At 39.4% G+C, this 12,537-nt stretch overlaps 3 protein-coding genes across 3 annotated transcripts; all 3 read left to right on the top strand.

Moving 5' to 3' along the window:
* Positions 1–7,044: 7,044 nt before the first annotated feature.
* Positions 7,045–7,854, top strand: LOC149210112 (uncharacterized). The gene has a single exon (XM_089398877.1). The coding sequence runs from the start codon at positions 7,045–7,047 to the stop codon at positions 7,852–7,854; it is 810 nt and encodes a 269-aa protein (XP_089255003.1).
* Positions 7,855–8,306: 452 nt separating this feature from the next.
* LOC149210111 (uncharacterized) lies at positions 8,307–9,656 on the top strand. Its single transcript, XM_089398876.1, has one exon. It carries the CDS (start codon positions 8,307–8,309, stop codon positions 9,654–9,656), a length of 1,350 nt encoding a protein of 449 aa, XP_089255002.1.
* Positions 9,657–10,282: 626 nt separating this feature from the next.
* Positions 10,283–10,699, top strand: LOC149210110 (uncharacterized). The gene has a single exon (XM_089398875.1). It carries the CDS (start codon positions 10,283–10,285, stop codon positions 10,697–10,699), a length of 417 nt encoding a protein of 138 aa, XP_089255001.1.
* The last annotated feature ends 1,838 nt before the right edge of the window (positions 10,700–12,537 follow it).

Genomic DNA, 12,537 nt, shown 5'->3' with positions numbered 1-12,537 from the left:
ACTGGACCCACCAATATGTGATTTTCGATATAGGTAATCAAACGATCACAAATTCTGGTGTCTTCCTCTTTTTCACTGCTTAAGTAAGACCTGATTTTCAATTTACGATGACCCCGACCCTTAGCCATTTCTCCTTTGCTTTGTGGCCTTGAAAGGGTATCTTTAATATGCTCTAACTTTTGATCCAAGAGTCTATTTTTGGACTTCCACCTAACATTGGAAATCTTATTCCAAACATTATATGGTGGAGAGGGTGCGATTTAGCTTTGAGAGCTTATATGGATTGGAAGATGGTTACACAATTCTATGTTCTTTGGTACTCTTTATACAACTAGAACTCTGTTTTTAGAAGGTGACAACACTATGTTAGGTTTGGTTGTGATAAGATAGTTCAAGCCTCCAACCAGTTTTCTATATAATGTACCATCCACCTCCTTTGATCCATCATCAAAATGAAGTTTCACATTCTGTTGCATTGGAACAAAAGTTGCTCTGCACTGATCCATCTTAAACATTTTAAGCAATTCTCAAAAATACTTACCTTGCGTAACAAGATTCTGACCGACATCTCTCCAAACTTCAAGACCTAGAAAATAATGTAACTGAACAAGAAATTTCATCTCAAATACTTGTTACATCTTCTCCTTAATTCCATAAATTAGTTTGATTGAATTTCATGTAATAATTAGGTCATCAACATACAAAAAAATCAATACTACATGCCCCTTTGCATCAAATATGGTATACAGATTCAGATCACTTTGACTTCTCATAAAACCCTGTTGAAGAAAGAAGGTATGTGTCTTCTCATATGATGACCTATGTGCTTGCTTCAGCCCATAAAAATATTTCTTTAATCTGCAAATGTTGGCTTATATGGGCCTGACCCAGGTTCGGAAGAGTTATTTAGCCAAACAAATCCCGCAGCTACTGGCCCTTTCGGCAATAGCCCGCAGAGTGCAGACTGAGGTCTCACCCGAGGTAGCAGGGGAGGGTGCTGGAACCAGGTTTCCACACCCTTGGGGTGTCTTGATGTGGTCTGGAGGTTTTGCGCACCATCTCGTGGCTTTGCGCCACTCTGTTTCGCGCTGCTCCGAACCCAAGATACTCCTTAATACTTATTACTGTGCTATTTATAGATTCAATCTACTTTTTATGGTCTTTAAGCAAACATTTATGAGAATTAACCAGCTCGCGCACTTAGAATAGATACAGATTCACATATATTCATGTCATAAGCATATGCGCATAGATCAAACAATTATACTAACCATACATTAGCCAGATCCACAGTAATTCAGATTTAACACAGAATTTCAAAATCAACTTATCTTTATTTCCACTTTCTTCACCAATACATTCAGATCCATCCTGCGCACTCAACTATAGGGTTCTATACACACACCTATGGACTCTTCCAGGCCTCTACGGACACAGCTACAAAGCCTCTATCTACTACCCAATACCCTCGACTCAGACTTACAGACGCTTCAAGACTTTTCTCTCAAAACCCATCACATATCAAATCCAAGATATCATATCAAAAAGCTACCTTCTACCCATAGAACCTCACTCTATTTATAGCTTCCTATGGTTGACGGACCGACTTACTTCCTATTAGTTTATATTATTTCTTAGGTGGACAACCCTTTGACTCGACCTTTTACATTTCGCGGTCCACACATCCCGCAGAGTCTTTACCCTATCTCTACCCAAAATTATGGGCTTTGTGCCCCCTGACTGTTACGTGAGGCTTCTGCTACCCAACAGCAAACTAAATGTTACTGCCCATTTTTCATAAACCATTCAGGTTGTGTCAAACACACCTGATCTTTTAAATGACCATTCAGAAAAGCAGACTTTACATCTAATTGGTGAAAATTCCGATGGTACTTTGTAGCTAATGCAATTAACAATATAATAGTATTTAATTTAGCTATAGGTGCAAATGTTTTAGCATAATCAATACCCTCTTTTTGTGAGTATCTTTTTGTGATCAATCTAGCTTTATATTTATCTATACTCCCATATGCTTAAAACTTGGGTTTGTCTAACCATTTGCATCCTATGGGCTCTTTTCCTTTGGTAAATTTAGTCAATTCACAGGTTTTTTTTTTTAATTATAGATTCATATTCTTCCTCCATTTCTTTTCTCCACTCTTCATGTTCATTGGCTTCATCAAAACTCATGGGTTCTATGACATTCAAAACACTACTCATCAAGGCATAGTCCTTATAACTTTCAGGTAGGAGAATCTACCAAGTAGATCTCCTTTGTACTTCACTGTCTTCACCCCTATTCTCTGAAGGTACTTATCCACCTCTGTGTGGGCTCTAACTACTAGTGGTGTGCATATCATTGGATTCTTCCACAAGATTTTGCTGCTCATTGTCTTCTACTTTTTCTTTTACTTTATTGTCTTCATCTTCAGGAAGTATGTGCCACCTTTCATTGCTGCTCTTCTTATTTCCTTAATTGTCCTGTTAATGGAAAATACATCTCTAGTCACAAATACTTTGTGAGTAGATGGATAAAACATTTTATATGATTTAAATTCTTAAAAATATCCTACGAAAATACATTTGATACCTTTAGCATCAAGTTTCTTTTTGTTCTCCTTTGGAATATATGCAAAGGCCTTACACCCAAATATCCTCAAATGATGAACTATTGGTTTAAAACCATACAAGGCTTCGAATGGGGTCTTGAGATCAAGATACCTTGTTGGACTTCTATTATTTAAATAAACATTAGTACTAATGACTTTTGCCCAAAAATCATTTGAGAGGTTCTTACCTTTGATCATACTCCCTGCCCACTCCACGAATGTTATACCTTTCCTTTCTGCAACATCGTTTTGTTGTGGAGTGTAGGGTACTGTAAATTGATGCACTATTCCAAGATCCTTGTAGTACTTGAAAAAGTTCCCCAATTTGTATTCTCCCCATTTATCCGAACATAGGATCTTTATGAACTTCCATGTTTGCTTCTTTGCCATGTTTTTGAATTCTTTGAAATACTCAAGGACATTACTCTTTTTCCTAAGGAAGTACACCCAAGTGTACCTTGTGCAATCATCAATAAATAACATAAAATAATAAGCACCTCCTAGGGATTTGGTTTGCTTTGGTCCACAAATATCGGAATGCACAAGTTCTAATACATCTCTTCTTCTCCTATCAAAATTAGAGGGGAATTCATATTTGTGAATTTTTACTAATGCACAACTTTCACAAGTAGCATACTTATTCTTTAACATAGGGAGTCCTTCAACCATTCTTTGTTTATGCAATAACAACAATCATGAAAATTTATATGACCATAATTCTGGTGCCAAAGGTTTTTTTTTGACAAAACTATAGAAGTCAGTGCTTGATGACTCTTGTTGGTGACATCAAGTTTGTACAATCCTCCAACTCTTACTCCTAAAGAAACATTTTTCAATGATTCAACAAATCTTTCATTATGCAATGTTTTTTGAAGAATTCAACCTTCAGATTATGATCTGTAATTGTGGACACATAGATCAAATTCTTATTATTCTTGGGCACATACATAACATTATGAATGCGCCTGACACTGCCATTTGGTAAAGTCACTAGAATATCACCATATCCCTTGATTTGATGTGCATGATCATTTCCAAGATATATTTTTCTGCCATTGATTATTTCCTTCAAGTTATCATACTAGTCCTTATTGCATGCCATGTGAATAGAAGCTCTAGAGTCCACAAACCAAGCATTAACTTCATCCATTTCAGGAGACAATGCAACATTAGACATAAATAACTTAAGATTTTTAAGATCAAAGTTCAAACCTTCTCTTGCAAAATGTACTGAATGTCTTCTGTGCTTATTATGCCTAGCTTCATCAGTTTTCTTCTTATAACAGCCTCTAGCAAGATTCCCACTTTTACCACAATAAAATCATTTCATTCCAGAGTCATTTCTGACAGATCACATACCTTGATTTGGTTTTAGCAATGGCCTTTTATAAGATGAACTTCCACCTTTACCTCCTCCTTGTCTCCCTTTGAAGAAATTCGTCTTTTCCATAATTGCCAAGTCTGGATTATGAGGCTTCAAATTCTTGCGGCTCTCTTCTTCCTGCATCAGTATACTTGTCAATTCCTCAAAATTTGGTGCTTTTTCCCTTGTCGCAAGGCCTGTAATAAACATTTGATAGTCCTCTACCATTCCATTTAATGTGATTGTCACAAGATCTAGGCACTAATTCTCCTATGTCTCCCAGCTTATCTTTGAAATCTTTAATTATGGAAATAAAGGCACTAACAGATTCATTCTCTTCCATTTTAATATATAGGAGCTTACTCTTCAGAAAGAGGACTCGATTTGTATTTTTAGTTTCATATAGCTCCTTCAATGTATTCCAGGTTGCATTAGAGGTCTGACAATCACAAATATAAGGAATTATATTATATTTAACAGACATCCTTAATAATACCTTTGCTTTGTTCTCCCGCTTCTCCAAGTTTTGAAACAATGCAGTTGTCAAGCCCACAATAGGTTTTTCTTCTTCTCCCTTTATGATGGTCCAAGCGCCATAATCTTCCAACAATGTTTATAGCTTGAATTTCTAGTTAAGGTAGTTGGTACCATCCAATTTGTTAGCTTCATTTAAATAATTTTCAGCAAGAGGATTGGCCATCTTTAAAATAAAAATTTGCCTTTGTATTTAACACTTCAATTGGCACCACAATCAACAAACTCCCCTTGTTTTGTCTTCTACTAGCACAATTAAAAAACAGGATTCGATTTTTTTTTTTTCACATAAGGTGGCATCTTTATTTCAAAATGGTCATCCTTATCCCAATTATCCCCTAATCCCAATTTTGTAAATTCAAGTCATATAGAGCTAACAACAAAGTTACTTCAATGATTGACTTTTTGGGTGGCTCAAATCTATAGTGTCAGACCTGACCCTATGTATCTTACGTTTTATGAATATATACAATCCTCTTTTCCCAAACGACCATGGATCTGACAATAAACCTTTCCTTCTAGGAGTGATCTTGCGACTCTTGTGATCAAACTGAAGGTAGTTAATCTACCTTATCCTGCAGCTCCTGCCAGTTCTGTTGAGGTATGCAAATAAATTTTAGGTTTCACACAACGATATTATAAAATAAATATCTTACTTATTTAGCACCTCTCTCGATTCTCTTAGGGAGCGCTGCAAAGCAAGGAATTTAAAAAACGCAAGTTTTCCCTCTATCAGTGCATTTCACACTTTCCCAGAGGGAGCGCTGCAATGTAATGCAAGGAAATTATTTTTTGCATCACTCGAATTCACAGATCATCCACTCAAGACATTGATTCACATTCAAAATGAGACTGGTTCGGCCTTCCATAGATCTGAAAACGTGTATCACCCTTGATCGGCTCCTGCTTCCGCTATTCCATGCTCAGTCAGCACATAGTGTGTTGCAAATTGGGGTCTTGGTAGATCTAGGTAGCTATCGTCTTTGTACCTGGCCATGCATATCATCTCTCCACCACATAGTGACTTGCTTTCCATGAAACCTCTATTCGAGAACACAATGTTCACATAGCACACCCATACAACAAATAACCATCTAGTTCTTGAATCTTTGTGTTTTTCTATGTGTCATGCAACTCGAAATTTTCACATCTCGACACGGCATGCAAATCAACTCTCCACCTTAATTCAACCTGCTGCAATGACCTTTCTCCAAGGATGACATGCCCCAATATAATACAACACCTCCCTTTGCCGGATTGTTGGAGATCACAACCAATACACAATACAATCATTAGTTGTAGCCACAAAGTATTTCAATAGACCTCAACGCACACCAAATAATAAGTCACAGGCTTAATTATTTCTTCCAATAGATAGAATTAGTGCAAATTGTCTTCTCACAACGACCAATCAAGGATTGCTCCACCCAAAACCAGATACACAATAGTGGACACAACTATGGTTCTCCTCAGCCACTCAACGGGCTCTTATTTACCAGCAATCGATCAGATATCTCAGCCACAAACTGAACACAAACTTGACACTCTGATACCAACTCAAATTAGGAAGGCAATCAATTTAATGAAACTTGCAGTCCTTAGGTGAGGAGCCCCTCAGGCTGCCACAACGATGACTTTCATTGAATAAAAAATCAACCAATACAAATATGTTTAGTTAGGGAGATGAAACAACCTCCTCAAAAATAGGATCTAATTCCTAATTACAACTAAAATCCAAACAACTTAACTATTCGTTTCTCCATTATTTTCAAGTCTCAATAGGTTTTAAATACAAACTTGATAAGGAGTTGTTCACGAATATCACATATCAGTTACGAACCAATTGGTTTGTGTCAAGTTTAGTCCCAACCAATTTTAAATGCAAACATGATAAATAATTGTTCACGGTGGGAGTTTTGTCAGATAATTTTTTATAATTAAAAATTTATATTCAAAATTTTATTTAAAAAAGTTAAAAAAAAATTAATTAAAAAAAAAAACAACAACAAAACAAAACAAAAAACAAAAACTCAACCTTGTAATTCTAAATAAAAAATTTAATTTTAAATATAATTAATTTAATTTACATTTGATTTTATGTAATTAAAAATAATTTATTATATAAATGAATTTAATATTAATTTATAAACTAACAAAATTATTGTTATTATTATTGATATAAATTATAATATGTTTTTATTGTCAAAATGTGTTTAGTGTTTGTTTCTTGGTCATATTCAAATATAAGGGATTTTTTTATTCATAATGAGGTATCATTAGACTATTACATATATTATTCTTCATTAGCTTCTATGGATGTTTATTCACTTTGGGGTTTTTCCATTTAAATTCCTTACTTCCTCTTTTTATGTTTATTAAAAGTATTATATTTATTTAATATTTTTCTTAGGAGTTCAAATATGATAAATTTATTTATTTATTTATTTTCCCTGCGTGCGCTAGTTCTTCGCCTACTGCAGGTCGCCTCACCTCTCGGCACCCAGCGCCCTTCTGATCGAGATTCGCTCTGCCGCTCCAATGGAGGGCATTGGGGACCCTGATCCCCCATCAACACATTCGGAGGTGATCGCGTTTCGAGCTATGATAGCTTCAGGCCCAAAGCGCCCCCCTTCGGTTTCTCAGCAGAAATTAGTTAAAAAGCTGGACTCGATCCCATCTGTAGCGTTACCTGAAGAAGAAACCTGTAAATCCGTGTTGAATCTTGCAGAGAGAGGCCTGATAGGCCAGTTCACAGGCCTCTGGCCATCTCCTAATTCAGTAGAGGATTGGATTCAAAGGAACTGGAAGCCTCTGATCAAAGAAGAAATTAAAAGCTATTTCGTAGGTAAGGGCTTCTTTGTGTTTGTTTTTGAAAACCCTGATGACAAAGGTCTGATCTTTAGAAACAGACCGTATTTCATGGGGCCTCAAGGCCTTTATTTGAACAAATGGTCCCCGGACTTCGATCCCACCCAGGACATTCCATCAGTTGTTCCGGTCTGGGTCAGACTCCCTCATTTGCCTTTGCACTGCTGGAACCAAAAATCCCTTCAGATCATAGGTAATGCCCTGGGAAAATATATAGATCAGGCAGCGAGAAAAGACCAGTATTCATGTGCCCGTATCTGCGTTGAAGTGGATTTAGAGGAGGGGCTACCGGAAGCCATCAAACTTACTGTAGCTGGGTGGACGCATGTCCAGGAGCTGGACTATGAACAGTTACCTTTTAAATGCAGACATTGCCATAGTCACGGCCACTTCGCAAAGAATTGCAAGAAGAGAGCAGAGGAGCAAGCAGATAAACATAACAAGGAACAATGGAATCTGGTTCAGAAGAACGCATCCTAAAAAAAAAAAGGCATCGGAAAAGGCACCAAGGAAGGAGACCCTAGCAGCAGCAAAGCAAACCAGGAAACAGAAGTAAACCCAAAAGGGGCAGAGAAGGCCCAGAGTCCTCAAGATACCCCAGCCCAAGAGAATGAAGAACAGGTGGATATTCCTCCACCAAATAAGGAACTAGGGGAAGCAATCCAAAGCGAGGCCAATCAGGGAAGCCCATCCAACCCCTCATATGCAGAGATAGCAAGGAAAAAACCAATCGAAAGCTTCGGCTCCTCAGAAGATGAAACCTATGAGCGCCAGCCGAAAAAAGCAGGAAGGAAATCCCGTAAAGAAAAAAGGGAGGAGGAGGCAGAAAGACTTAAAACACAAGGAAGCCAAGCCACAATAGAAATGTCTATTGGGCGAAATACCAGGCCAAGGCCCTCCAAGGGGGGGCTCAACACCCCCTCAAGGAAATAATGAATCTAGTCTCTTGGAACTGCAGAGGATTGGGGAACCCCTCTAAAATAGAAGCAGTTAAGGATCTTATGCAAGCGGAGCCCTCAGACATCCTCATGCTCCAAGAGACCAACATAGAAGGACATGCCCTTCTAGAGATCAACAACACAAAGTGGAATAAAAGAGCAGGTAAAGCGGTCAGCTCAAGGGGTACCTCTGGAGGGCTGGCAACACTCTGGAACGATGACCTCCTTCAGCTGAACAACCACAAGGAAACCCAGCACTGGATCCAAACTGAACTGATGCACAAAACAAGTAAGTTGTCTATTAACCTTTTCAATCTTTATGTTCTTCTTTCTTATAATGAAAAGAGAGAATGCTGGAACTCCCTCTCAGCATTTCTAGAGCAGACCTCCCCTTGCAACATTATTATAGCAGGGGACCTTAACATCATTATGAAACCAAAACAAAAGAGGGGAGGGGCAAGTAACAGAGACCCCATGCTAGATGAAGTGGAGGAACTCTTTCAGCGGTGGGACTTGTTGGACTTAAACCCCATTAGAGGCCTAGACACCTGGTCCAATAATAGAGTAGGAGAGGATCACATCTTAGCTCGATTAGACAGATTTATGGTCCAAAGCTCCATATTGATGAACAAGAAGATTATTACTACTAAAATCCTGCCTAAGCTAGCTTCTGACCATAAACCCATCCAGCTCCTCCTGAAGGATGAAGAAGACCTAGGGTCCATACCTTTCCGATTCAACCCATTATGGACCGAGAAGGAAGGTTTTACAGAGACAGTAAAGGTAGCCTGGGACAATACATTTACGGGATCCCCTAGTTATGTCTGGGAGAAAAAGCTAAAAGCAACAAAATTTGTGTTGAAGAATTGGATTAAGAAACCTGGATCCACCCCTACCGAGCAAAGAAAGGAATCAGTTTATGGTCTGCAGACTTTGCAATTAGAGATGGAAAACAAAGACATTACTCCAGAGCTATTGGAGAAGGAAACGAAATCCCAACGCTCAGCACACCAAACCTTCAGAAAAGAGGAAGAATACTGGCGATTAAAATCCAGGAGCTTGTGGCTGAAGGCTGGAGACCGCAATACATCCTTCTTCCATCGTCAATACAGAGCGAGGTTGATCAGGAACCATATAGCAGAGATCAAATCGCCAGAGGGCACCACCTGCAAAGATTATAATGAGATCAAAGAAGCTACAGAAACCTATTTCAGGAATCTTTATAGGACCAAAATCACAGCTGTAACGAAGAAGTCGATGACTTCACTGCTAACATTCCCACTCTTATCAGCGCTGAAGAGAATGCAATCCTCTGCAGGCCAACCATGGAGGAGGAAATTATAAATGTCATCTGGTCCATGGACGCAGACAAGGCTCCCGGGCCTGATGGATTTACAATCCATTTCTAAAAATCGTGCTGGCACATTATAAAAGTTGATCATTGTAAGATGATATGCTGGTTTATGAGGAAAGCCAAGGTGGGTGGAGGAACAAACTCTACATATCTCGCCCTGATCCCCAAAGACACCAACCCGGAGACTTTTGCAAGGTACAGGCCGATATCACTGTGCAACGCCTCTTATAAAATCCTGGCAAAATTGATTGCTGGCAGGATCAAGCCGCTCTTAAAAAACCTGATCTCTCCCCCACAAGGTGCATTTGTTGAAGGCAGGCATATCATAGATAACGTAATTCAGGTCCAGGAGATCATCCATTCCAACAAGCTGTGGGGTGAAAAAGGCATGTTGGTCAAGCTCGATATGGCAAGCGCCTTCGATAGAGTGGATCACTCATTCCTCTGCAAGGTCCTGCTTTCATTTGGATTTTTGCAACAATTTGTCAACCTTATTAAAGCATGCATAGACAAACCCTAGATTTCCCCATTAGTCAATGGTCGCCCCACGAAATTATTTCAAAGCCAGAGGGGCATCAGATAGGGGTGCCCCCTCTCCCCATCCCTATACATCTTGATGGTGGAAGCGCTCAGTCGCAAATTGTCTGTGGAAAAATTAAAAGGCAGTATTCCAGGTCTCAAGCCCTGTCACGAAGCCGAAGCCCAGAACCACGCGTTGTTCGCCGACGATACACTCCTGTTAGGCGGAGCATCAATAAGAATAGACAGAGCCATTAAAGCAGTCCTTAATAACTATCGTAGAGCCTCTGGGGCATTAATTAATGAGAACAAAACTAAAGTGTATAGCTGGAATGTTGATCAGAGGGAGCTCTCTGACATTACCTCTCTCCTTGGATTCAAAGGACAATTAAACTGGGACAGATTCAAGTATCTAGGCCTTCCCATAATATCAGGTGCAAATAAAAGAATGCTTTGGACTGAAATAATTTCGAAATTTAAAGCCAAAATTGCAGCGTGGGAGGCCACTGGCTGACGAAGGGAGGCAAAGTAATCCTTATCAAAGCAGTGTTGTCGGCACTACCAATCTATCAGGCAGCGTTCCTCTTAGCTCCAAGAAATGTCTCGGAGAAAATTTCCAAAATGCTCAGAGACTTCCTGTGGCAGCGAGGAAAGGGAAATGAAAAAAAATGCACCTGGTGAAATGGGAAGTGGTAAAAAAGACAAGAGCAAATGGAGCCCTGCAAATCAGAGATCCAGCTCTTGTTAATTTAGCAATGGGGGGAAATTTTTTATGGAAACTGATCCATGAACCTACCCATCTGGTCAGCGTATTACTGAGCTCCAAATACAGACCAAACAAAGCCCTAAGCAATCTCCAGAATGTAAATGCAGCTAACAGCACGCAGGTGTGGAAATTATGCCGCAGGAGTAGTAAGTTTTTCAATAAATAGGTCTACAGGATTCCGGGCAATGGCAAGCGCACCCAATTGTGGAATGACAAAATTATGGGGAAAGAACCCCTGAAGGACAAGGAGGACATAGCTGACCTCAGGGATTGGTTGAAGCAGGCAAGATTTAGTACCATATTTGAACTGTCAAAATGGGATCAATGTGGAGATTGGATAGGATGGGATTTCCATGGAGTCCCAGTGAGATTAACACATCAACAAACTATGCTAGAAGATTTGCTGGAGGAAGCAGCGCCCACCAACAGAAATATGAAAGACAAATGGAGCTGGGGCCAGATAGGAGTGTACACGACAGCAACAGGATATAGAGCTTTGCAGGAATCAAAAAATAGTAGTCAAAACCCAGCCTTTTGGAAGAATGTCTGGGACCCTCTAGCCCTTCCAAAAGTGAATTTCATTTTCTGGACTCTGGCCCATAATAAAGTTTTGAATGGAGACAACCTGGAAAAAAGGAACATAGCAGGACCACACATATGTGTTCTATGTAGCAGCAATGCCGAAATAACCCAACATATTTTTCTGGAGTGCCACTTTGCAAAAGAGGTATGGAGTATTATTTTATATAATTTTCATATTACTATGCCTTCACCAACCTCTGTTGCAGATCTATTTTCCATTTGGAACAGTATTTACCCTCAGAGCATCCCTCTTAAATCAATCTGGAAAAAAATATGGACAGCAATCCCAAAGTACGTGTGTTGGCAGCTCTGGCTTGCTAGAAATCAGCAGATCTTCAGAGAGATGAGGCACAGTCCACTGCAAGTTGCAACAAAAGCTAAATCATTCCTTCTAGAAGTAGTTCAACAACAGTAATTTAAAGAAGACCCATTGCTCTTGCCTGAAGAAAAAAGATGGATTGGCACGCTAGAGCCCAGTCCGCATAGGTAGCTCCTCTCTCCACAAAAGGCAAATCAGGAATGGCGCATAAGAGAAGAAGATGACAAATTCCAACTGTGGTGGCGGTCTCAAAAGTTAACCACAATTTTCTTTGACGGAGCATCCAAAGGGAACCCCGGAGATGCAGGTGCAGGGGGGGTCATATACTCAATTGATGGGATAGCAAAAGACTGCTTCAGCTGGGGACTCGGCCAGAAATCTAACAATCAAGCAGAGATACTCGAGCTGCTAAAAGCCTGCCACATTGCAAGAGATAAAGGAGTTAAAGAACTTCAAGTTTTTGGAGATTCAGAGTTAATAATAAAGAGCCTGAAGATGGGAAGCTTATTTAGAAATGCCAGCCTCAATAAAATTTTGGACAAGCTGAAGAGAGTACTTTTAGATTTTGATACATGTAAATTTTACCACATACTCAGAAAGTCAAATGTTGAAGCCGACCAGCTTGCAAACAAAGGCAGCTCCCTGCTGAAAGGATTGCTAATTGTAAACACTGAAAGAACTATTC

This window comes from Pinus tabuliformis, chromosome 1_2, assembly GCF_031772625.1.
Source record: "Pinus tabuliformis cultivar Carrire ecotype Pingquan chromosome 1_2, CPIR1, whole genome shotgun sequence".
Classification (NCBI taxonomy): domain Eukaryota; kingdom Viridiplantae; phylum Streptophyta; class Pinopsida; order Pinales; family Pinaceae; genus Pinus; species Pinus tabuliformis.
Note: the sequence above shows the minus strand (reverse complement) of the source record. Positions and strands in the feature narration are given on the sequence as shown.

Coding starts and splice junctions, on each gene's coding strand:
- LOC149210111 (XM_089398876.1), top strand. CDS start 8,307: ATGAATCTAGTCTCTTGGAACTGCAGAGGATTGGGGAACCCCTCTAAA.
- LOC149210110 (XM_089398875.1), top strand. CDS start 10,283: ATGGTGGAAGCGCTCAGTCGCAAATTGTCTGTGGAAAAATTAAAAGGC.
- LOC149210112 (XM_089398877.1), top strand. CDS start 7,045: ATGGAGGGCATTGGGGACCCTGATCCCCCATCAACACATTCGGAGGTG.